Source organism: Euphorbia lathyris, chromosome 3 (assembly GCF_963576675.1).
Source record: "Euphorbia lathyris chromosome 3, ddEupLath1.1, whole genome shotgun sequence".
In the NCBI taxonomy this organism is placed as follows: domain Eukaryota; kingdom Viridiplantae; phylum Streptophyta; class Magnoliopsida; order Malpighiales; family Euphorbiaceae; genus Euphorbia; species Euphorbia lathyris.
The window spans coordinates 26,658,789-26,685,477 of NC_088912.1; the positions used below are offsets into that span (position 1 = coordinate 26,658,789).

Genomic DNA, 26,689 nt, shown 5'->3' on the forward strand with positions numbered 1-26,689 from the left:
GATTCTGATTTTAGGATATGATAGAGACTCGGTTGATGATTTTAGTGTAAAACAATTTCAGTTTGTGATGTACTTGACGAACATGATAAGCTTGCTTAAAATGGTGATTGACGGTGATAACACAAATGTTATCCGTTGAGTCTATGGTTAGAGATTGAGTTGGATAATTCAAGCACAAATGTTAAAAAACTGCGGACCATTGTTAAAAGGAGATGTTGCACGTTGTATCTCTTGGAGAGGCAATGTTGTTAGTCTTCATGTTTTTTTTGTGTTTGTAACATTTCCGCATTAATCACATTTTTTTTTTGTGTATTCATATTTATTTTATATATTTTCTAACGTTTTCACGTTTTTTCTATTTTTCACGTTTTTAGAATATAAGTGATAGATTTGTTAAAATTTATATGATTTGAGAAATTGACTAGAGAGTGAGATGTGACCACTTCAAATGAGACTAAGGCATATAATTCGTTAAAACTCTTGTAGAACCATGAGATGTTAGTGATCATAACGAACATAACCATGAGAATAAAAACCGTGTTATATTGGTATTTCTGTAAGGTATATCACCATCTACATAACAACAGAATAGTTCAAGGACTCCATGTTTACTAACAAGCCAGTAAAATAAATGTACTTTCACAAGAGAAGGTTTGGTGTTTGACTACTTATCTTATGCAAATATTGACTGTAGAGAATTATCACAACATCCAATTATTTTCTCTTCCAATTTCATTCGCGTGGGGTGAATGTTAGTAAAAATGACTTTTAATAGTGTGAATATTTGTCATTTTGGGGCTTAAATATATAAGAAATAGATGGAGTTTTGATTAACCAGTATTGTATCATTGTATTCTACTTTGTGAGAGCTTTCTAATGGTATATTATAAGCCCAAAATAGATCAATAATGAATGAGAAACGAATACTCAAAGTAAGTCACATAACATGTCCATATTAAGAAATATTGAGAAATGAGTACCTCAACCCTACATTGCTAAAATGTGAAAAGAGCAAAAGGTTTATAAGTTAACAAATGACTAACTATAAGGCTCTCTCACTTGTAAGGGTGCAAATTAAGTCAAAATAGACCTATGGACGCACAAATATCAGACATAAATGAGCATTTTTGGGCCAACCTCCTTTTGGAGTCCGTACGACAAAATATTTAGTCTAACTCCATATTTCTCTACTTTTTTGTTCGATTTAGATGTGACACCGCCATGACGTATTCTCTATTCCACTTCCAACCTTTGTTGGAATGGTTTCTCCTGATTTTTTCACCTCCACTCCTATTCCGTACAGATATCTACGAGTGACAGGAATCCCATCATAAAAGAAAAAAATTAAAATTGTTGTAAACCAATAATAACGTTACTCGTATAAAGCATTCCTATACTCTCCTCAAAATGTTTGAGTATATCAACTAGTTTCTTCTAAATTTCAAACTATTTGACTCTTTTTTTCCCTTTCAAATTACTTTTATTGGTTGGCATTTTTTTCCAATTGAAATGTGAATATAAAAATCGAATATTTTGGGTTTCTTCTCTTTTTATAGTATATGCTCATTTCCAAATATTATACACTTAAATTTCTAATTCTAAGTCCAAATGTACCGTATGTTATATAGCAATTTGAGTATAATCTAATTCAAATTGAATGCGATTCTTTTATATTAGTACAACGCTAGCGCACCCTTTTAGAGAAAGGGGCGGTAAGCAATTCACTAGCTAGGGGATGAGATTCTTCACTAGCATTCCTGCTAGCACTATAAAAAGCTCTACTCTTACCGTCCTTACTACTTGTACAACCTTGATTCGGATTCATAGAGTCGGGTTTCCCACTTACCCACAACGGAGGAGTCACTCCCACCAGGCAGGCGGCCACTGGTCATAATGCACTCTTCGCATAACAAACCCACTTTGAAGTTGATTTATTCGCTCTGTCAATCGCCGGAATGTATACGAGATATTATAAGGGTCCAATATCTCAATAGAACCTTTGTCTAAAGCTTCAAATGAGACTTCATATCCGAAAAGCAAAAAGGATTCGATTAGAAAGTCATTCAAAACTTGATCAAAGGACCAACATTTGTTGAGGAAGAAGCTATAAAGTCGATTACAAAAAGTACTAGTTTGAAAAGCTTGCTGGAATTGATCCATTATGGGAGAAAGCTTTCTAACCGTTAGTCTATTTACATTAATATTCAAGTTCAGATTTTTTGATTAATTAACTTAGTATTAAGTTAATAAAAGTAATTAAATATAAAGTATTAGATTAAACTTGTTGCTATTTTTTTTAGAGTAAATAGAAATTCAAAAGAGTTAACGTTTTATTTTCATTAACTCTATATTTTAAGCTTCCAATTAATGGGAGCCAAACTTTTAACTTATATTGATTTCATAATAATTTTTAACCTTTATTTTGATCGCTTTTTATTTTGTTCCACACAAAAGCTTAAATTTTAGATATAAAAGTTATTTTTGAAATAATTTGTTAAAATTTCTCAATTTATTAAATTAATTGATAAGATTTGTACTAATCGGAACTTTATTTAGAGTATTTTGACCCTAATTGGAAGAATATAGCTGTGGCGTTTAGTTGAAGAAGGCTAAGCTAACAGTAAAAACAAAATCTCAACTCAACTCGTAACGCCTAAACCCTTCTGCTTTACTGCTCTTTCTCTTCAGCCACCATCATCATCTCTCTCAAAACCCTCAGCCTTCCCTTCTCCTTGTATCTCCATTTTCCTCCATCCCACCATGGAGGAAGTCTGCGAAGGAAAGGACTTCTCTTTCCCCAATCAGGAGGAGAAAATCCTGTCCCTCTGGTCTGAAATCAAAGCTTTTGAGACTCAATTAGCTCGCACTGAATCGCTCCCTGAATACATCTTTTACGATGGTCCTCCTTTTGCTACTGGTCTTCCTCACTACGGTCACATCCTTGCCGGCACCATCAAGGATATTGTCACCCGCTACCAGACTATGAGGGGTCACCATGTCACTCGCCGCTTTGGTTGGGATTGCCATGGTTTGCCTGTGGAGAATGAGATCAATAAGAAATTCGGGATCGAAAGAAAGGATGAGGTCTTGAAAATGGGGATTGATAAGTATAATGAGGAGTGCAGGAGTATTGTTACGAGGTATGTTGCCGAGTGGGAGAAAGTGATTACGAGAACTGGGAGATGGATCGATTTCCAGAATGATTATAAGACCATGGACTTGAAGTTCATGGAGAGCGTTTGGTGGGTTTTTGCTCAGCTTTTTGAGAAGGGACTTGTTTATAAGGGTTTCAAGGTTAGTTGCTTTCTGTTTGAATCAATTGCCGAAGATACAGTATTAGTAGTTTCACAATATTGATTCATACGAACTACTGTTTCATTTCTTTGTTTATTACTTGAACCTAAGCTGTGTTTGTGGTGAAATTATGCTAAATTAGTTTGAATTATGTTTGACTGTAATTCTTGGATTTGGATTTTTTTGTTGCCTTTTTTCAGGTGTTAAAGAAAAGCTCTTTGTGGGGCTTTTTGTTAGTTTACTTTTCAAAAACTGAAATATGAGTTTGATCCTTAGTTCTTTCTTCTATAGGTCATGCCATACAGCACTGGTTGCGGAACTGTGCTATCTAATTTTGAAGCTGGTCAGAATTATAAGGTTTGTTGTACTTAATTTTTCTTATGTTTTCCAATTAATTCTTGGTACTTTTTGTTTGCAAATGTTATTATTCTCTGAACTCTTTCCTACTTGACACCTCTTGAATACGCAGGATGTGCCTGACCCTGAAATAATGATGGCATTTCCAGTTGTCGATGATCCACACAATGCAGCTTTTGTGGCTTGGACAACGACCCCATGGACTCTCCCTAGTAATCTTGCCCTTTGTGTTAATGGAAATTTTGACTATGTCAAGGTCAGTTAACTTACTGTGCTGATGTATGTCATTTATTTTAAAATGGTAATCCAAATATTTAGGAAATCTTTAAATTTTGAAAATTGTTTTAGGCTGTCAGTTCTTTAAAGTTTAGCCATATATTAAGTTTATTTGGTGTGCAGCCGGTGCATTCCACACTGTTGTTGTTCATGTACTTTTCTTGGACTTTTGGTGCATAAATTAGAGCATATGGCTTAAGCTCTATTAGAGAACGTTGAAGCATGAAGTTGATATGCATGTTCCCTTCAAAGGATAGAGCATAAAACTGTGATACATTGTATCAATTAGTTTGTTTTAAATTGATGTCGAAATATTATTTCACGGATTGGATTTAATAAAGGATTTTGAGTCCTTGTCCTTATCATCTGCCCCTGCTACCTCCCACCAAAAAAGAATAAGAGAAAATACAATAAGCAGACTATGTAATGAATTGGCCAGAAAACGCGATTTTGTACTTTTCCAAACTACTGAATGAATTGGTCCTTGGATATCTAATATTCAGAGAATTGTAATTCCAGGTTCGTAACAAGCACACTGGAAAAGTCTACATTGTTGCTGAATGTAGGTTGTCCGTTCTTCCCCTTGAAAAACCAAAATCAAGTGCAAATGGACCTGTCGGTGATTCAAAAACTTCAAATTCCAAAGCAAAGGGTGGGAAAACAGAAAACTTGATGGATTCATTTGAGTTGTTGGAGAAAGTTAAGGGCAATGAATTAGTGAATAAGAAGTAAGTCTACAATCTTTTATGAACATTTTAATTACTTTAAACTGTTCTGTAATTTGACTGAATATGTTTATTTATTATTTTATTTTATTTTATTCTGTTCTGGATAGTGAAATCATTTTAAACTTGTTAATAGAATTTGGTATATTTTATCATTTAAGATGTTTCGAATAGTTATAAATTGAGAGGTTTTATTTGAAATGGAAAATTGATCCTTCAATCTATAGTCTTACCCTATCACTAACCTTCTTTCGCCTCTCAAGACTTTTAGAGGATATTTCCCTAGTGTGAGCAGAAATTGTCAAAGCTACTCCTTTGATTTTTAACTGCTTTTATTGAGTTCTGCATTGTTATGGATTTTATTTTTTTCCCATTTTAGATTTTATGGATTCAAACAAAATAATATAATTTACTCGAATGTAGTTCTTGACTTTAAGAGGTTTCCAGAAAGGCTCTTCAAGATAATTGATTCTATCAGCATTTTTACCTTAAATTTTGAAGTGTAAATATTTTGGATGTACATAAAGTTCTTAGTGTATTTGTGGTGCAGGTATGTACCATTATTTGACTACTTCTCAGATTTCTCTAGCACAGCATTTAGAGTTGTTGCAGACAACTATGTAACTGATGATAGTGGTACTGGAATTGTTCATTGTGCTCCGGCATTTGGTGAAGACGATTATCGCGTTTGCATAGAAAACCAAATAATTCAGAAGGTTTGTGCTTATATTTGTAAGTTGGTAGCTGAGCTATTATGTCACACTATATTGTGTTTTCAAAAAGTTAAGTTTATTTCATTTTTCTCTAATCTCGATGTACTGAATGCAATATATGTGCCATATTGTCATTTTTCCTGTTCAAATGAAGTGTCATGGATCTATGGGCCAGTTTCATGGAATGGCCCACATTAATAGGATATGAACTAACAGATCCATTGTGTTGATTCATATTTATTCTTATATTCTTTTTGTTGCTGTGGGTATTATTTGGATTTTTTTCTCTATGCATCAGTGGTTGAATTGTCTATGAATATTTTATATGCTAAAAACTTTGCTCTTTATGCATGGACTCGGAATGGATAATTTTGCTTTCTTTTTTATTACATTATTGGTCGAATTTTTAGATCTCTTCACTTGCAATTCCGATATCCATTCATTACTTCATTTTTGTATTCTAATTCTTTTAGGGGTTTGTAGGGAGAAAATTTGGTTGTTGCTGTTGATGATGATGGCTGCTTTATTGAAAGAATTACTGATTTTCGTGGACGTTATGTCAAGGAAGCAGATAAGGATATTATTGAAACAGTGAAGGTATCTCTTTCATTCATCTGTACGAACAAAAATAGCTCCTAAATGGCATATATAGCTTGTAATTATTTTAAGATTTAAATATTTATTTTCCTTGCCTAATTATATTTGCGATAAGATATTTTAGTAAATTAACCTTAACACTATTTATATATGCTACAAAATATGATTAGATTTGATTAGATTAACAGCTTAGTTGTTCCATGAGAGAAGTTAACCATTGCACTAAAATATGATTATCCGGTTCATTGTTACACGAGACATTCACTATACACTTTAAATATGTTGCAAATAAGATTAACTTTAATTTTTACACGAGTTGAAGCAACAGTGATTATTCATAATGGAAAAGATAGGGGAGAGGAAGTTACATATTACGCTAGTCCACGTACGCATATATTTTAAGGTGCTTAAATCTTGTCTTAGTCAACTTTTTAGTCTCCCAATTTGTTTTTATATATTGTCATCATTAAGAGTATATGAGAGAACCAACTTGCTCTTACTTATAAGTAAAAAACTTGTATGTTAATTTTCAAATTTAATCAAAATATTCTTAATGAAGTTTTTGTGTAAATATAAACTGATATTTCTATATTTTTGTATTATAGTTCTAAAAATAAAAGAATTTTTTATTATTTATTCTCTTAAATTCATGATATCGTTTTCTTTATTATTTATTGTAATATCTTAAAAGTGACTTGAAATATTATTTTGACTCTTCGGTAATTTTTTCAATATTGCATATTTTGTACATCTTGTCCATAAGGTTTATTAGATAAAAAAGTTCCAAGAGAATTTTGTGCAAGTTTACAATTTTATATATAGTTCTACTCTTAATGTTATCATTTTTGAAATATTTTGCATTCATTTTTTTTTTTTTGGTGAAGTGCATTCATTTTTTAAAGGAAACAAGTTCGGTAAATTAAAGTCCTATAATTATTTAAACATCAATGAATCAGTTACTTAATATTGGAGAGATTAGGTATTTGGGTTTATGTGGGAGAAAAAAATAAGAAACATGGAGGGTAACACATTTGACCATTATAAAATAGGATAAAAGGCAGTTTTTCCCTTTTAAGTTTTAGCTAATCCAATTTGACAATTGACTAACAATTAGATGAATTTTGCCATTTTAAGTCTTATCTAATCCAATTTGACCATTGACTAACAATTAGATGGATTTTTAACGGAGGGACTAAAGAGTTGATGCAGACAAAGCTTAGGGATATATACTTATTTGCTAAAGACACAAGGACTGACTAGTGTAATATGCAAAACCATAGGGCTAGGAAGATACCCATAGTGGATATGTGGAAACTTCTTAAAAGAGATGTTTATCTGGATTTGACTTTGTAATATGATCGCCTGAACTGTTTTTTTTTTTTTTTTTTTTTTTGTAAGTTCTTATTATATTTTATTTATTGAGCTGTTAGCTATGTTATTATTATTATTTAATTTGCTTTTAGTCATTTGATTTATCTTATCATATGCTTGGGAATTGGGGATGGCTCAGGCAAAAGGAAGGCTTGTGAAGTCTGGTAGCTGCATGCACTCTTACCCCTTTTGTTGGAGATCTCAGACTCCTCTTATTTATAGAGCTGTTCCAAGCTGGTAAAGTGTTTTACTGTATATTTTATTATCTTTTGAAACTTGGTAAAATGTTGGATTGGAATAATTTGTTGTGTTTAATGATTAGGAGTTAGTTTTGTTGGAGTTTGATGAGCTTGTCCAAACATTGTTGAGCTTGAGATGGTAGATTGACCAAAAGTAAAAGAAAGACATAATAAGATTGTAGTTGTACTCAAATTCTTCTTAGGTGTTCTGCAAGTTTGATGCAGGCTCGACTTTTACATTGTTGTGATGATAGTTTGATCAACAATATTGGAAAGTCGTAATAAGATTGTATCAGAGGTCAAATATCTTTCCCCCCTTTTAGGCAACTTAAGTGATCAACATGCTTTGGCAAATAGACTTCTATTATTGGCTTAAGCCCAAAATTTGATTGGCTCCCTGAACTTACAGAGTGTTTCGTTAGCCCCCTGAACTTGCTTGACCTTTTGGTTACCTTAATTTGTTTAAAGACATATTGGCCCCTTGAACTTGCTTACAGTGATCTATTGGCTCCTGAACTTGCTTAAAATGATATACATTTCGATTTGTCCAAATCCTCTCTTGTTCTGCCACGTGGACTTAAAGGGGATTAATCATCCCACTTTAAGCAAGTTCAGGGTCTAATGAGACATTGTGTAAGTTCAGGGCTCAATCAGTTTGGAAAATTGTTGAGGTCCTCTAGGTAGCTTGGGCCTTGAGCTCCGATAACTGGACCTGCATAAGTGAAAGAAATAAAGGAAAAATGGAGGAGTAGAGGCATGGTTTTCCTCTCTGACCTAAGAAACAGAATATGATATAAAAGATTAGAGATGAATGTTAAGAGTTTAAACAATTGAGAGATTGTGATACAGATGGTGTATATTAGAAGCTAAGAGAGAGAGTAGACCATTGGAGAGATTACAATTTTCCATTTTTCTTTTCTTTTTCGAGTCTTAGGAGCGGCCTCTTGCCAAATAAATTGGCAGGGGAAGGCTTGTCCCCAGTACACCCTTGTGGTGGGACCCCTCCCCGGACCCTCGCTCAGCGGGGACGCGTAGTGCGACCGGGCCGCCCTTTTTCAAGAGTCACTTTACTTAGTATATTATGCCTTTGCCATTGTCTTGGGCTTCCATGATGTTATATTTATGTATAGTAGATTTTTTGAGCCAATGCTCAGAAGTTTCCAACCTCTTAAATTTTCTTGATAAGATAATTTCCTTTTTCTGGATATTGAATGCTTTGATAACAACCACCTTACCTCACATAAGTATAACCAACTTGTGGCTGAAATAAGGAAGTTTGCCAAGCATCTTTGTTGAATCCATACCACATTCTCCATACTTTTAACTTATTTCTCTAACGTCTAAATGTTATGGTTCAAAAATCAACAATTAACTGTTGATATGTCCTCCAGCTTCACCAAATGCATCTCTTATGTGATATAACTCATCTGTATGTGCTTTTGTCAATCTCAGTTTTCATCTTTGAATTTCTGCCCATATAACACATTCCATCAAATTCAGTTGTGATATGAACATTACCTTGATGTTTACTGTTCTCAATCTTTAGATAACTCGACTATACTACCACCTCTAATAACTAAAAGATATTTGAGATGCAGCCACTATTTTCGTCCCTGAAAAATCTCAGCTGCACCTGCTCTGCTAGTACCAAATCAATATGAAACACGGGAAATGAACAACATAAAAAAAATAAGAAGATAAAGAAAAGCAACGTGCTCCTAAACATTGATTGAAATCTGAATTGGAAATAATTAAACAAGAAAAGTAGTTCCAAAATAATTAAACAAATGGTACATTGGATGAGAAGAAAGTAGTTCCAAAATAGGTGATAAGCCTAAGTTCCTTAAATTGGGTGATTACAAGAAAATTCTAAAACAAAATCCTCAATTTAACAATAAAAAAGTTTGAAATCCCAAATAATTGATATATCTAGAATTCCTCAACAGGATCAATGATTCTGCTACTGTTAATGTTTACTTTTCTTGTTATCTGGCATTGTGCTATTTTCCATTCAATTTCTTTTTAGTAAATTTTAATCAAGCTGCATTCTTTGTCCAGGTTTGTTAGAGTGGAAGGACTGAAAGAGCAACTGCTAGAAAACAACAAACAAACGTATTGGGTTCCTGACTATGTAAAGGTTAGAAGTCTTTTGCTTGCAGTTTTGACTTATCTATGCGGGATATGTAATTGACTTGCACATTCCTGTTTCTGTTATTGCTTGGCCTTTTAGCAATTTTCATTTTAATGCATATCTCAAGTGAAGCATCTTTCATGAAAGCCAATCCCTTGCTCCATTCAGCACATACTTTTTTATTCAAATTACTCATAAGGGCCAAGATGAACATGGACCACATAAAGATGATAAGCTGATAATGCTTATAGAAAACACAAATATGATGAAAAGGGAAGAAGCGAAATTTTAACTAAGCATCAATGTGATATTATTGTTAGTGAAAATTCTGAAGGGAATTAATCTCTCAGAGTGGTTGGCGTTTTTCCTTACTCTAGAGGAAACTAATTTATAAAAAAGGACTTCAGTTTATGATAATTAGACTCTAGAGGAAACCTAGGGTTTCTTGTTTCCCAGGCTAAAATAAATTGAATTTCGTAAAGGAAAATGCATAGACTCCAGCAGGATTTGTATTTATATATATATATATATATTATTATGTGAAATATTTTGAAGAACATTGAAAAAACATTAAAACTTAATTCTGTCATTTTGCTTTACTGAACTGGAGTATAGTTTATCTAATCTTAGTATCAAGTTGAATTTTTTTTATTAGATAACTCTGTTGAATTTACTGAACATTAGTGCAATTAAAGCAATTGATTTAAACTCAATCTGATTGCCCACAATGAGTGGAGATCTGCCTTTAGTTAAATTCAAGGTGTTATGGCCCTAGAATTTGGTTATGGGATGGTGAGAAAAGATTTGATTTATTTGCTGTTTTTCTCCCCTTAGAACCTATGGTGACTACACGCAAGGAGTCATTAAGAGAGATTCCTTTTAGCTCTTGAAGTTAAGGGCTTTAGAAAGAACCCTTCGATCTCTTCAGACTAATTTCTGGAAAATACTTGCTTGTATAAATAGTAGGGTAAATTTCATCTATGGTGTACAACCTTTACCCTATTTCACACTTTGGTGTACAACCTTCAATTTGTCTCACTAATATATACGAACTTGTAGGTGACCGGACACTATGGTGTACAGCAGGTAAAAATGACCGGTCAACGCTCGGTCAACGCGCCATCTCAGCTTTGACCGGTCAAAATGTCAAAAAAATTTGATAAATTACTTCCTTACCCTTATTTAAAGAAAACTTCTCTTTACTAATTCACTCTTTCTTACTCTCTCTCTCTCCTCTCTTTCTTTCTCTCTTTTGAATTACCAGATTTATGCTTTACCCAATTTTTGATAAATTACCCAGATTTTTTCTTCACCCATATAAACATCAGATGGATTACTAGTTTTAAGAAGGTGAAGAATGGTCGATTTTTTCTTTACCCATATAAACAGTAGATGGGTTACTAGTTTCTTTACCTATATCGCAAGCGATTCTCAGATCTACAGTCGTATGAAAACCAAATTCTTCTTATGAAAGACAAAGTAGATCTTCAAACAATGGTTGTTTTAATAATTTGTTTCCGTCTCCAGTTTCCGTTCGAATTCTTCTCCGATGTATACTCGAATGTAACCTTCTGGAACTGCATTTTCTTCGTCTTCCGATCTTCTTCTCATTATCCCCTATTACGATTCAGATTTGAATCCATTTGCTCCGCAGCACCACATCTTTCTCCTTTCTCGCTCATAATTGATTTTTTTTGAAGAATTCTCCAATCTGGTGAAAATGATTGCTTGTATATATAGACAATCATCTGATATATAAGGAGATGATCTGCAGTGTCATCATCAGAACCAGATCCTGCATCTTGAACTGAAAAACCAGCCTCAGGTACTAATTGAAATAATGGGAACATATCTCTAACGATTCCATTACTATGGTTCCCATCAGGAAATTTCAGATTCAATTTTGAAGCCTCAAAACCATCAATGTATGGAAATATATTTTCATATGATCTAATGGTGGTGAAGAAGTAACTTATGACTAAGTCCAAACATTTGGGATGAGTTTTCATCATTTTCCCAACTACTTTCAACAGATGCAGATTCAACATCTAGAATTAAATATAAATATATAATTAGAATTAATTTATGTTTGATGTATATAATATTTAGATTTGGATCATAAGAGTTGTTATTTATATATGGGTAACAACATGATAATGGAGGTGAAGCAACATAGATCATTTATTTATTAATTGGAGAGAAAGTTTATAAAAAAAATGAGACGGAAAGCATTTATTTATTTGTAGAGAAAGAAAGTAAGTTAGAGAGAGAAGTTAGAGAGAAGGAATTTGTAGAAAAATGAAAAAAGATGAAGGGATAAATGGAGAGATAATAAAGAGAAGTTTGCCTCTAAATAAGGGTAAAGAAGTAAATTATCAAATTTTTTTGACATTTTGACCGGTCAAAGCTGAGGTGGCGCGTTGACTGAGTGTTGACCGGTCATTTTTACCTGCTGTACACCATAGTGTCGGGTTGTGAAATGGGGTAAAGGTTGTACACCATAGATGAAATTTACCCATAAATAGTACATAGGGGCTTGCTGTCTCCAAAACAGTTATCAAGAGCGCCAGACAGTTTTATTACAATATATAGAACTTAGGACACATAAGAAGATAGACTAATAAACCTAAGGACACATAAGACACAAACCAATAATAATCAATTAGTTTTATGGGTCTACTGGTGCGTAACATTACACCACTCCTTGAAATGGAGCTTGTCCTCAAGTGAGAAGGATAATGGAGTTGCATATGTTATATCCAAGTTTGACTGGACATTAAGATGTAACCAAAGAAAACCCGAGTGAATCACCATAAACAACGTCATTCATCACAAGTTGATAAGTAGGCAGGGCATTTAATAAGTCCAAAGGGCATAACCAGGAACTCAAAGTGCCCATAAAGAGTGTGAGAGGTTGTTTTCAAAGTATCAGTGGCAGCATGTATAAAGACCTTGGTTCAACCAGCCCCAAATTGGTGTTGGATTCGGTCTGTATCATATTTAATTCTGCTTCCCTGCTATCGTAGTTGACATTTTCAAATTCTTGTACTTGATTAACCAACCTTGACACAGCCATGTCTTGCACCAAACCTTTGAGTTTGCTGATCAATTCCTTCTGTTTGGCTTTAATCAGACATTCTGTTTCTAAGTCTTCCTTGTCATTGCTGGAACCTTGTACATTGCTGGAAAAGCCTCAAATCGTTGCTGTAAGATGCAAGATTCCCCATAACTTTTGGCCCTGATACCAAATTGGTTGGCACTAGATCTAGTTATCCGATTGGGTTTATTTTCTGGTTAGTTTGTTAGAAATAACCCTTCGATCTCTTTTAGAACCTTTTTGCTGGACAATACTGCGTGTCTTTATCTTTATTTCTTTCAACATAAATAGTACATAGAGGCCTGCTGTAACATGTAACTGCTGCCCAAAACATTTACTTGTAAATGCTATTCAAAACATTTACAAAGTCACTTTATTGAAACAAAGATGAGACTTACAGTTATTTTATTGAGACAAAGTGAAGTTCAGTGACCATATTGAAACATTAGGCAAGTTGAGTGAGTCTTGCATTTAAGACTGATAAACTAAAGACACAAACTAATAATAATAAATTAATTCTATGGCACTGCAGGTGCATAAAACAAGGTTCATAACTTGATCTCACATTGATCTAGTTAAATTTCAAATGCATTTCCTTCTCAACACAGCCTTGTATCTCATGTATGTTAGATGCATTCCCTTAGCTGATCAACTCATGTGTATTAGATACTTATCCCTTCTCTCTCCATAGTTCCAATTTTTTGGACATGGGATTTCTTCATTTCCTAATATAAATAGGTATCAATGGAACTAGAAGTTAGTGCGGAGATTAGTTATGAATGAATTTTTTGGCAGAGTAACTCTTGCTGTAACATTATGCTTAATATATACAGTAACAATGTGGATTTGGGAAGCAGTATTTGATTGCTGCTACGAGAAAGATGACGATTTTGTCTTGTGTGTTGTCCCTTTTCCCTTTTCCCTTTTCTTGTTCTTTTTCTTGTTTTTGCTACTTCTATTTTGTTGATAAATATTAATTAACTTAAATGGAGCTTCAATCTTTCCGTTAAACAAAAGATTTAGAATAGATAATATTACTTTATGACTTAGATTCCATATATAGCTTATTGCCATTTTAGATTATTTTGATGCACGCCTGAGTTGCTTTTTATTTTTGTTAATTATAGGAAAAACGTTTCCACAATTGGCTAGAAAATGCCAGAGATTGGGCAGTGAGTAGAAGTCGATTTTGGGGCACTCCTCTTCCTTTATGGATCAGTGAGGATGGTGAAGAAGTTATTGTCATAGACTCTGTTGCTAAACTTGAAAAGCTTTCTGGTGCTAAGGTTTGGTCTTTCTTTTCCCTCTCCATTTATGTATAGTTATGGTAATAAATCTTATATCATACCAGATAGATTATAGCACTGTATAATACTTAATTGCGTAAAAAGAAGGATTTCAATGTGGTATGGGATTAAGATTATTGCTAGTTAAATGGCCAAATATGTGTGCCAAAGAAAAAAAATTTAATCCACTTTCTAGTTTCTCTTTTGAGGTGATGCTGGAATACAAATTAGCATAACCATTATCTATTCAGGAAGAATTTCAGGTGATATTGCATTTTCTTATAGTTAATTAGGCTATAGCAACACTACATAATTAGGCTAGCAGTTATTGGCTACGAAAAAACAGAGACCATACTACTAGTACTAGTTGTAGTTGTTTCCACAATTTGTTTATCTACGTTTGTTGAGGAAGTAGCAGTGTATGATACTTCTTTTTCCTGCTAGCATTTGAATTTCCTTAACATTCGGTTCCGTAGGATTCTTGCTTTTAAATTTTGTTTCTTGTTTTATTTTTAATAATCCTTCTAGGCATCTTTTTCTTTGTATTTTGCAGATATTTGATCTGCATCGGCACAATATTGATCACATAACTATCCCATCTAGCCGTGGACCTGAATTTGGTGTTCTTCGACGTGTAAATGATGTAAGCTTTTAGATCTGGTTTTTCGTATTCCAAATTTCTGGAGATGCAGGATGTATAAGCGTTTATTATCAATTGTGGCTTACTGTCTTAAAGGTGCAGAATAGTAAAGCTTTTATTTGTTTTAGGTCATCTAAAAGATCAGAAATATAGTAATATTCTTAAGTAACATGCTTGCATGCAATTGTTGTTGATAAATTAATGTGCATTGTTAGTGTCACAATGTGCTCATCAGATGAAAATTTTGCAAAGCCTGTCTAAATCACACATGGAAAAAGCTGAAGACAACTTTTCCCTCTGTTTAATCACCCAAAATTATTCTTGATGTAATCAAGAGAGATTTTTTATTTGCAAAAATATCCATTGATTATTAGGATGATACAACAATGAAATATGTCGCTTCACATTTTCAATTATGTAGATAGTCTACCAGTTGAAGAATATGAGGCAACGTAATTTGTATTGATACTATCAGTGTATATATATACAAGTAAGACCAAACCCTAATTATACAAAAAGACATAAATACCCAAGCTATATATTCTATCACCCTCCCACAAGTCGAGCCGGGGAAGAGCAGAGGCTCAACTTGGAACACAACAACCGAAATCGATCTTTAGACAAGGGTTTGGTCAAAATATCAGCTACTTGGTCCACCGTCGGAATGTATTGAACCCGAAGAAGACGTTTGGACACCCGATCACGGACGAAGTAAAAATCCACCTCAATATGCTTACTCCGATGATGAAAGATGGGATTGATAGTTAAATATGTTGCCGAAATATTATCACACAGTAGCCTGGGAGGTCGAGATAGAGGCAAACCAATCTCATGAAGCATAATCTGAAGCCAACCGATCTCTGAGGCGCCAGTGGCAAGGGCACGGTACTCAGCCTCGGTAGAGGAACGCGCTACCGATCTCTGCTTTTTAGAAGTCCAGGAGACAAGAGAACGACCCAAGTAGATCGCATAACCGGTAGTGGAAGTCCGATCATCGAGAGACCCTGCCCAATCGGAATCTGTAAATCCATGTAGGAAAAGGGATGACTGCCGATGGAAAAGGATACCATGAGATTTGGTCAGCTGTAAATATCGTAATAGACGTTTGACACCTTGCCAATGGACTGTCGTAGGGGCATGCATAAACTGAGCCAGTTTGTTGACAGGGAATGAAATATCCGGTCTGGTGAAAGATAAGTACTGCAGGCTACCAAGAATGCCACGGTAAAGAGAAGGATCATGAAATGGTTCACCAAGGTCAAGTTGAAACTTCTCCTTGGTGCACATAGGGGTGGAGATTCCCTTGCACGTAGCCATGTTAGCCTTGGTTAACAACTCAGTAATATACTTGGTTTGATGCAAAAATAACCCGGAGGGAGTCCACTCGGCTTCCACACCCAAAAAGTAACTCAACCGACCAAGATCCCGAAGATCAAAGTGTGATTGCAGCCGGGTAATGAGAGATCGAAGCATGGCAGGGTCCGAACCAAGGAGCAAGAGATCATCTACGTAGATGAGACAAAAAACCGTAACTTTTGGAGTCCGGAAATAATACAGGGACGTGTTTGGACCCCGAGAACCCCAATAGCCGTAAAACATCAGTCAACCGTCTATGCCACATCCGGGGAGCTTGCTTGAGACCATACAGAGACTTATGAAGACGGCAAACATGTCCAGGTCGAGAGGAATCAACAAATCCCAGTGGCTGTTCCATATAAACGACCTCATCCAGAGTACCATGCAGAAAAGCATTAGATATGTCAAGTTGTACCACAGTCCAATTTAGAGAAACCGCAAGAGCTAGTAGCAATCTGATAGTGGCGGGTTTGACCACAGGGCTATAAGTCTCAAAATAATCCACCCCAGGCCGTTGCGTGTAGCCCTTGGCAACAAGCCGCGCTTTATAGCGCTCAATAGAACCATCGGAATGCTGTTTTATCTTGTAAAGCCAGAGACACTTCACAGTGTTGACACCAGGAACCCTAGGAACCAAGGACCAGGTCTTATTTTTCTGGAGAGCATCATATTCTTCTTGCATGGCCTGACGCCATTGCGGATCCTTAGAAGCATTGTCATAAGACTTGGGTGTGGGAGGGAGCACAGTAACAAGAGCACGAGGAACCTTGGGACGTAACGAACCGGTTTTAGATCGCGTTATCATGGGATGGTTGTTTGAGGTAGGAGGGAGAGGTCCACACTGTGTAGAATTGGTGAATTGTGGTTGATGGACTGTTTCTGTGAGGGACGTGGGGGGCTGGTTAAGTGCATGATTTTGCATGGGAGGAGAGGTGGGAACATGGGTATTGGGCGTCGGGTTTGAGGAGGAAGAGAGAGGAGTAAGCGAGGCTGTGGGCGTTGAGGGGGGCTGGTTAGGTGGTGAATTAATAGAGAAATCAGGAGATTGGGGCAGTGAGGGAGCTGTAGGGGTAGGATAATATGGTGAGCCAATCCGCTTCCTCGGATGGCAGAGAGGGCTTGAGCACGCCATAGCACAAAGTTGGAGGAGGTAAGTTTCACCGTTAATTGACTATGTAACGATGGGGCATGGGGAATCGGATTAGTAGAGGTAAAAGGAGGAGCAGTGACAGAGGTATGGTTGCCGGTGTTGGAGGTATGGCTGCCGGCGGTAGTATTGTGGGAGGCGGCGCCGGTGTTTGGGGATGAAGACATGGTTGTCGAAGGTTTAGGGTTAGGGGAAGTTACTGCAAGCCGAAATCTAGGGTTTAGAACCTAAGCTCTGATACCATGAAGAATATGAGGCAACGTAATTTGTATTGATACTATCAGTGTATATATATACAAGTAAGACCAAACCCTAATTATACAAAAAGACATAAATACCCAAGCTATATATTCTATCACCAGTTATAACCACGAAAATCTCTCATCTTTTCAATGGAGAAGTGAAATGGAACATGGAGGTGAAAAAGAGTTGAAATAATATTACTTTCTTAGATGCCCAAAATCATCCTTTATGCAGCACAATTGAGTGAAGTTGCATTCCTTGTACTTTTACCAGTATTTTTTCTGAAAGCATTTGCCATGCCCCTTGATGGATACCTTGAACCAAATCATGGACAGGATGCTTTGATAGACCTTGAAAACACGAACAGAATGACCTATGAGTTAAATGTTTAAGATCTTGGATTCTTATGGTATGGTCTTTACTTTTGATCTTTCCATTACGTCCCAAAGGAAATAAATTTTGATCCCTGCTTTCCTAACTAGTTTCAAAGTAAATATTCTGGCTGGAAGTGTGGCTGCTTATAAATAGAAGTTATCTCCTCGGTGGCTGATTGCTGGGATTGTATGAGTATAGTGAAGAAATTATCATATTACTTTCACAATGCATCTGTATGATTCTCTGAAGCCATTTTGTTTTGTTTGGTTTTCATTTTTAACATGCTAACTGCATATTTTAGATTATGTTTATATCAACTTTCAATTTTGAATCAGATTTATGCCTTCCTCTATTGTCATTGATGCATGATTTCAATTCTTGCAGGTATTCGATTGTTGGTTTGAAAGTGGGTCAATGCCTTATGCTTATATCCATTACCCATTTGAGAATGTTGAACTTTTTGAGAAAAACTTTCCTGGGCAATTTGTTGCTGAAGGAATTGATCAAACCCGTGGATGGTGGGTTCTTTCTCTATGCATAGTTATTTAAATTGTAGGAGTGGATACGTTATGCATCTTTGGAGGTGGTTGTGACTTGTGACACCTTAACGCTTAACAGCTGAAAATTATAAATGTTCTGGATGGTGGCTGTTTCCATCCTGAAGAAACTTGTTATAACCACTACTCCTTACCCATATTCTTCATGATTCCTTGGATAAAAATTAAATTTTAATTGCACGTATGAAGAAATGATCTTTTCATGTTTGCAGCAACTCATGATTTTCTTTCTTCATTAAATCATGCCAAATTTATGGCCTTTTGCAATTTGCTTTTAGAAAAAAGAATGATGGATCCAGAGGTTTCTACAAGGATTTTATTTCTGTATTTGTTTCTCTTTTATTACTAATCTGCTAGATTGGTTTATGCTGCTATTTTCATATTGTTTCTGAATAATTTAACTACCTATGCATACTGAAGTCTTGTTCTCTACTTCCATAGTTGGAATAGTATTTTTTTTTAAGAACTACTCATTTTGTGGAATATTCTTTACTGCAGGTTCTATACTCTTATGGTGTTGTCAACTGCATTATTTGGTAAACCTGCATTTAGGAATCTTGTCTGCAATGGACTTGTCCTAGCAGAGGATGGGAAAAAGATGAGTAAAAGTTTGAAAAATTATCCTTCACCTATGGAAGTCATCAATGATTATGGAGCTGTAAGTCCTACATGAAATGATATGATATGCATCAACGATCTTTTATCTCAATACAAATTTTTCTTACTCTTCTTAATGTCTATATTCTGCATTTTCATTTCTTTCCTTAATTTTAGGATGCACTGCGGTTGTACCTTATAAACTCTCCAGTTGTGCGTGCTGAAACCCTGCGCTTCAGAAAGGATGGTGTTTATAGTGTTGTGAGTATTTTGTACACAACTGTATTTTATTAGCTTTTGCTTCTAGAGAGTTTCAAGTGGTCTCATCAATGTCAAATGTTTAAGCTCAATTTTTGCAATTTATTGTTTGTTATTTTTAATCAGGTTCACATCCTAATCTGGTCGTTCTTTTTAGGTCAAAGATGTCTTCCTTCCATGGTATAATGCATATAGGTTTCTGGTACAAAATGCTAAGAGGCTTGAGGTTGAAGGGCTTGTCCCATTCACTCCTCTTGATTTTGGAAAACTTCAGAACTCATCTAATGTGTTAGATCAGTGGATCAATTCAGCCACTCAAAGTCTTGTTCACTTTGTCCGCCAGGAAATGGATGCATACCGACTTTACACGGTTAACTTCCTTCAATTTGTTATTTTCTGTTTTTATGTTGACCTTAAATATTGTGCAGATTTTGAGCACTCAATGATTTAGTGTGTACTTCCTTAGATATTGTATTTCTCATTTGCAGTGACATTCATGCTAATCCTTTATATTTTTTTCTTTGTAGGTGGTTCCATATCTCTTGAAGTTTCTTGACAATCTTACAAATATATATGTACGATTTAACCGCAAGAGATTAAAAGGTCGTACTGGAGAAGAAGACTGCCAGACTGCTCTCTCAACTCTTTACAGTGTATGTTGATAGCAATTTCAGTATCATGTATTGAGATTGTACGGAAGCTTTGATTTTAAGCTGTTTCACGTTTACTATTGGGAAACTTGTACAAAACGTCTCGGGTTACGCTTCTTTTTAAAAAAAATTATATATTTTCAGAAGTGGATCAATGCTAATTACATGTTAAAAAATCTCTAATATTTTTTAGATCATTTTGTACAAGCTTTCAAAATGAAAAATTCTCCTTTTCTTCTCTATTATGAGACTTGTATGTAACTTTTTGAAATATATATATATATATATATATATAAATTAAAAATACATTTTTATATTTTTAAATGGTTATATAATCCATATATTTTTGTTATTTATATGTTTCCTATATAAAATATCGTTGCCAGTTTCCGTATCAGTTGCCATGAAGCATAGGTTTAGAGTGTAAGAATGGTAGTACTGGAATGTGATGGATTTGATTTTTGTACTCAAATGTGCCTGTTGTGCTGCTAGTGATGACAGACACCCTCATTATCAGTAGATTTGCATTAAACATTACTTTGTGATGCTTGCAGGTTCTTCTAACTGCGTGTAAGGTGATGTCACCATTCACACCATTCTTTACTGAAGCTCTTTATCAGAATCTGCGGAAAGTTTCTATTGGAGCAGAGGAAAGCATTCACTATTGCAGTTTTCCACAAGAAGAGGGAAAGGTATCATTTATATTGTTAGGGGAATGTAATGAATTATAAATTAGGAAACCTGCATATGTGTGATGATTTTTTATATTCAGGCCTTATACATGTTCTGAACTCTGGCAGAATCTTCATATGCAGAGCTGGAGAAACATATCTCTATGATTTTTTTTTTTTAGTGACTGTATGTCGTGTGACTAAATCTCATTGCTGTTAGTGAATTGATATGTGAAATTTCAAACCAAGATTTTCAGTCAAACTTTGCCACTTGGGAATTTGATTGGTTATTTATAGGTTCAAGTTGTATCTGAATTATATAAATATTTCCTAATGCTAAAAATATCTGTGGTACAGTTTCCTTGTTCATTACCTATATCTTTTTTATGTCATTTAGAGAGATGAGCGAATTGAACGAAGTGTTTCAAGGATGATGACCATTATTGATCTTGCCCGTAATATTCGTGAGCGGCACAACAAGCCTCTAAAATCACCTCTGAGGTCTTTTATTGTTTATTTCCTGGTCATTTATTTGTTTGTTCTATTGATGCATATAATTGGTTTCTTGTTTTTTCTTTTTCAGTTCATTATTTTTACTGTCTTCATGTTCTCTGCAAACTGCAGGGAGATGATAGTAGTTCATCCTGATGCCAACTTTCTTGATGACATAGCTGGAAAACTAAAAGAGGTTTGGCTTGCCCCTTTACTGAGTGTTCATTCCAAGTTGTGGAAATATCATGTCTCTCTATGGTCATTTTGGTCTCTCTTTCTATTAATGCTGTTCTCCGTATTAATGTTTCTTCTGCTGTAAGTCTCGCCATTAAATGGTATACAACATTCTTATAAGCTTAATTTAATAACTGGGTTACTTGATGCAGCATGTAGTCTTTTGCCTATTTCGTTTGGTCCTAGGAATGTTCTCCATTTCCTTTTTTATTGTTTAAATAATTGATGAGATATATTTAGTTCTACTGTTGATTTTTTTTAGTTCGTTGAAAAATGACTGAAAAGTCAATTTTCTTTAGGAATGTCCTTCGCTTGAGTTCTGACTTCCCAGCTCAATCAGATCTGTTTTTTTCTTTCTCTTTTCATGCGCATGCTCAGTATGAAGTTAGCTTGAGGCCACTATTCCCTTATTGACTGCAAAAAATTTCGGTGTCTGAGTAAATCAGATACTTATGTTACACCCTTTAATCTGTTGATTTACAAGTTTGTTCCTCAGTTAAGGATTCTATTGTGAATTAATTCTTTGATGAGGATTACCATTCTTTCCGCTGATAGTAGATGTGCTATGACTTGTGCACATTGATTTTCGCAAGTTTGCTCTCTCTTTTTGCAATTAATAGTGGAATGTATTTGCATGGCAGTTTGTGCTAGAGGAACTTAATATAAGATCCCTTGTACCATGTATTGATACCCTGAAGTATGCCTCTCTGCGAGCGGAACCTGAGTTTAGGTATGCCAATATATTTTGTTATAAAGAAGCCTATGCTGCTGTTCTTACATTAATATTGTGATTGGTTTTTTTCTTCTAGTGTGCTAGGTAAGCGACTTGGTAAATCAATGGGAGTTGTTGCCAAAGAAGTTAAAGCAATGTCTCAGAAAGATATTTTGGCATTTGAGGAAGCTGGAGAAGTTACTGTTGCTTCACACAGTCTAAAGCTTGCTGATATTAAGGTGCAATTTTTTTTGTCAGGGCTGATCCTTAACATTCTAAAATGCTTACTTCCTGTAATTTATATTATGTGTTGGCATAAACTCTTGTTTATTTCAAATCACGAAATCAAAATGGAATTGATTTTTGTGCAATTAGATATCATGATGAATTTATATTGAGTCCCCTTGTTGTGAGGCCCAAGTTATCTGTGAATAAATCAACAAAAGTAGTCATCTGCCTGCATATGACGCCTGGATGTGCAATTTCTTTTTTTTTTTTTTTTTTGTTAGAATGGAACATTCTGATTTCTGAGAGTGATATTTTCAATTGTATTTGTATTCATATTCTTAAGAGTGCAATAATTGTGAAGTTTGAACAGAAGGAATGTGACGAAAGTATGTTACAGTGAGAGTGGGAGATAGAGATCAAAACAAAAAGAACAAGAAATATTTGTATTTTAGCAAATTGTGTTGGTTTGTATATTATAAAAAGAAGGCTTTTTATGGGAAAGTGAGTGAAAAGAGTCATAACAAAGATTAAGAAAAGCTAACTATTTTTTATTGTGATATTCTATGTTGTAAGGCTATACTGAAATCAAGAATTAAGAGATGCCTAATTTAATGGCGAGGCTGGTATGGATCCATTGTATGAAGAGGAGTTCTTAGCTTTTAAATAGTAATATATATTGTCATATTTTGTCTTGACTCAACTTGGTGTTTGACTACCAAGCATTTACTTAAGAGATGAGAACATGAATCCCTACTTTTTCTTTGTCTATTTTAAGAGCCCTCAATTTGATCATCCATCAATTTTGGTTTTCATCTAAGAATCATTAACAGATGGTTTTTCTATAAATCATCTGGTAATGCTAACTATTGTATTTTCCTATTTTAATTGGAATCAGGTTGTTCGGGAATTCAAACGCCCTGATGGTCTTACAGATAAGGAGATAGATGCTACTGGGGATGGTAGGAGTTACTGTTTGCATTCAGTTAATATCATTTTATAATGTGCCTATACATTCCTTGAGTTTTTGGTGTCAACTTTTTAGGTGATGTTTTGGTGATTTTGGATCTACGTCCTGATGAATCATTGTATGGGGCTGGTGTTGCTCGTGAGGTATTTTCTGGTTTCTGCTGCAATTTATGAATTGACATGATCATAGTTATTAAAGGCGCATGGGGCACTAAGGCGCAAGGGGTCCTGGAGCCTTGGCGCATGGCTCACGGCGAAGGCACGCGCCGTAGCGAGACAAGGCGCATTTACAAAAATAAAAATTATAAAACTAACATAAAAATGCAATGAATACTAAATCATGAAAATATCTTAAGCATAAATAAAATGACTATGTCTCTCACTCTTCAAATGACTCTGTCTCTTCCTCTTCAAAGAGTCTCTTCGTCTTCTAGTTAGTTAAAACGTATAATCTCTCTCCTTTTTAATACTTTTTGTTAATAGAACACGTGTTCCATTCCAGATAGATAAAAAGAAATGCCAAAAATTCCAAAAAACTGCCCATAACTGCCTCTAACTGCCAAGGCGCGCCTTGGTGCGCCTTTGGCAACTGCCTCTTGGCGCAAAATGGCGCACCAGGCGCGCGCCATGGCAGTTGCGCCTCGCCATGGGGCTGCCATGGCGCTAAGGCCTGCGCCTGGTGCGCCATGCGCCATAGGCGCGCGCCTTTAATAACTATGCATGATTATTCTTTGTTTTACTTTCTTCATGTGGTTTACTTTATATTTACTCCATATTGTGTTTTCTTCTATTAACTCACCATCGCCAGAAATTGTTTGTACTTTGTTTTTGGTAAGAATGTGTTTGTTTGCAAACTGTAATGGTATTTCCATATCATCAGAATCCTTTTATTTTGATATTCTAGTCGCTCTCCATCACGTCATAAATCTCAGGGTTTATAAGAGAGAGTATTCTAATGAATTTGGGCCATCCTTAATCGACTGTAGGTTGTTAACCGAATTCAGAAGTTGCGAAAAAAAATTGCCCTTGAACCTAGCGATGTGGTGGATGTTTACTTTGAATCTTTGGATGAAGATAAATCAAAGTTAGAAAGAGTTCTGGGTTCTCAGGTAAATATGTAGCCTCTCTGCTTGTAAATACAAATGTGCACTGCATTCTTTATGTGATATGATTTATTTTATTTTATACTTGTTATCATGGGTTTTGGAACTTAATTTAAATTTCAAATCCTTTAGGGCTGAAAATTCGGAGTTCACTGAACTTCAATACTTATTTTGCAAATTCTGCAAGGAGAGATTTGGCTATCTGTCTATCCACATTGATTTTAAGTGATGCAATGTGATTTGCAAGAGCTGTTCTAGTTGTTTTTGCCTGTTTAGATCTATTTCACGGATGCACTGATGCATACTGGTGTTCTCTTTTATTATGTTATTCTTGATTTAGGATGAGGCCTTGCTTGGCTATTCTTATTGGGCAAGCTTGTATATTTAGGGGATTGGGGTGTATCGAACTAAATCCGTTGATTTTTACGCAGGAAAAATACATCAGGGATGCAATTGGATCTCCATTACTACCTTTTAGCGAGATGCCACCACAAGCTGTAAGTTAATGAGATTAGAGCATCTCCAACAGTCTCTTAAGTTGGCTGTTAAGTTAAAATTTGAGGAGAGAGAATGGAAATTCATCTCCAACAGCCTCTTAGTGGCTCCTCAAATCACTAAGAGCCTCTCCCACCTCTTAGTGCCTCCTAACTTCATTTTTTATTAATAATTTATTATTGATGTGTCTCTCTCTTCACACTGTTGGTGATGTAAAAATAAAAAAATAATTTCAATAATAAAATAATAAATAAGGAGTGAATATAAGGAGCATTGTTGGAGATGATATATCTTAGCCACTCTTAAATCACTAAGAGTCAATTATTTATATTATTTTTAGAGAGCTCACTAAGAGTCTCTTGGAGATGCTCTTAGCCTTTTAGTTTGAGGAATCTCCAAATTTCGTTCTTTAAAGTGTTGATTATCCCTTTAGAGAACAGTACAATCTGCCTGTGATATATATATATATATATATATATGTATATATATATTTATATATCGTGTTTGCAAAGGGGCCTATTTTTTTATTGTGATTTAAATTGTGCACAAATGGCAGGTTGTGATTGGCGAGGAGAGTTACCATCAAATTTACGAATTGTCCTTTACCATCTATTTGACAAGAGCTTCTCTAATGTTCAAATCAGATGCTATTCTTGCATTATATTCAGGTTACTTCCTCTCTGACTCCTTACAAACAATGTTTCCCTTGATTCGGTCACGCCTTAGGCTTCACCTTGACCAAAGCTATGGCTGAGTGTTCTTTATGGACTCTGATTTTCATGAATTATTGCAGGAAATACGAAATTTGCACAAGGTCTTGAAGCTTACTTACTCTCTAGGGATCATTCTAGCTTGAGGTCAGAATTTCAGCTGGGAAACGGCAAGGTTTGTTCTTCCTCTTCTCATTGAAGTATATAATCAACCCTTTTTATTACTCATCCCACGGAACTTTCTTGTTCTTTGCAATCTTCAGATAACAGTTGATATCATAGAAAATCAACATGCCGTTGATGTGGTATTGGGAGAACATTTGTTTTTGACTGTCGGCGACTTCTTTTTGAGACCAAAAAGCGGGTGACTTGTTTCTCTATAGATTGATAGTTGATTTTCCTTATCCTAATTTTGTTGGTAGTTTTTATCCATGTTTAAGAGTACAAAATTCAGATGATTTCATAATCCTGCCAAAATGTAGTTGCAGGTATTTATAATCATTTTCTTCTTATACGAACAAATATTTAATCATGTATACAATGTTTCTTTCTTTTTTAATTGTGGAAAGTCAATTCCAGCAAGAACAATATACATATAATATATACCCTTATATTATGGAAGAAACTATTATTAGTCTATTGAAATTTTATTTATATTAAGCTTTTGAAATGTTCAGTTCGTCACGGTGAGATTTTGGAGTACTGTTTATATACTGATATAGATATTTGTTATTTTTCTTAAAAGAAATATATTGATATTTGTTTAGTTTGAGGAAAATGTAATACTGTAGCAATAGTTGAGAGATTCGATCTGCATTTTAATGAGATAAATGTAACAAAATATTAATCCAGAGGTTCAATTAATGAAAATTGTTTAGTTTAGAACTTTTCATAAATTCGTCCAATACAGGGCTCGTCTTAAATAATACTTGACCTTATGTTATCTCTTTGTTTTGTTTTGTTTTTTAATTTTAGTACATAAATTAATTTTTTTTATTGAAATGTCTTAGTTAAAATATCATTATAATTATTTGTAAAAAATTATTAATTATTCTCTTAGTTTTTTGAAATGAAATTATTTTATTACATTTTAAAAACAGACAGAATATTAAATAAAGCAAGATATTAAGTGAAGTTAAAATTCAGCTGTAAGATATGGAGTTTGTGAA

The 26,689-nt window shown here is 34.7% G+C and overlaps 1 protein-coding gene across 1 annotated transcript; it reads left to right on the top strand.

Annotated features, from left to right (window-relative positions):
* The first annotated feature begins 2,596 nt into the window (after nt 1–2,596).
* On the top strand, nt 2,597–26,079 carry LOC136222088 (isoleucine--tRNA ligase, cytoplasmic). The gene is made up of 27 exons (XM_066009561.1): nt 2,597–3,294; nt 3,586–3,651; nt 3,764–3,907; nt 4,447–4,655; nt 5,203–5,368; nt 5,849–5,962; nt 7,473–7,570; nt 9,631–9,709; nt 13,928–14,086; nt 14,640–14,729; nt 18,232–18,365; nt 18,903–19,062; nt 19,179–19,262; nt 19,417–19,629; nt 19,787–19,912; nt 20,464–20,601; nt 20,978–21,081; nt 21,205–21,268; nt 21,948–22,036; nt 22,116–22,257; nt 23,142–23,205; nt 23,289–23,356; nt 24,199–24,321; nt 24,747–24,812; nt 25,367–25,478; nt 25,604–25,695; nt 25,784–26,079. Exons 1-27 carry the CDS (start codon nt 2,761–2,763, stop codon nt 25,886–25,888), a joined length of 3,543 nt encoding a protein of 1,180 aa, XP_065865633.1. The 5' UTR covers nt 2,597–2,760; the 3' UTR covers nt 25,889–26,079.
* The last annotated feature ends 610 nt before the right edge of the window (nt 26,080–26,689 follow it).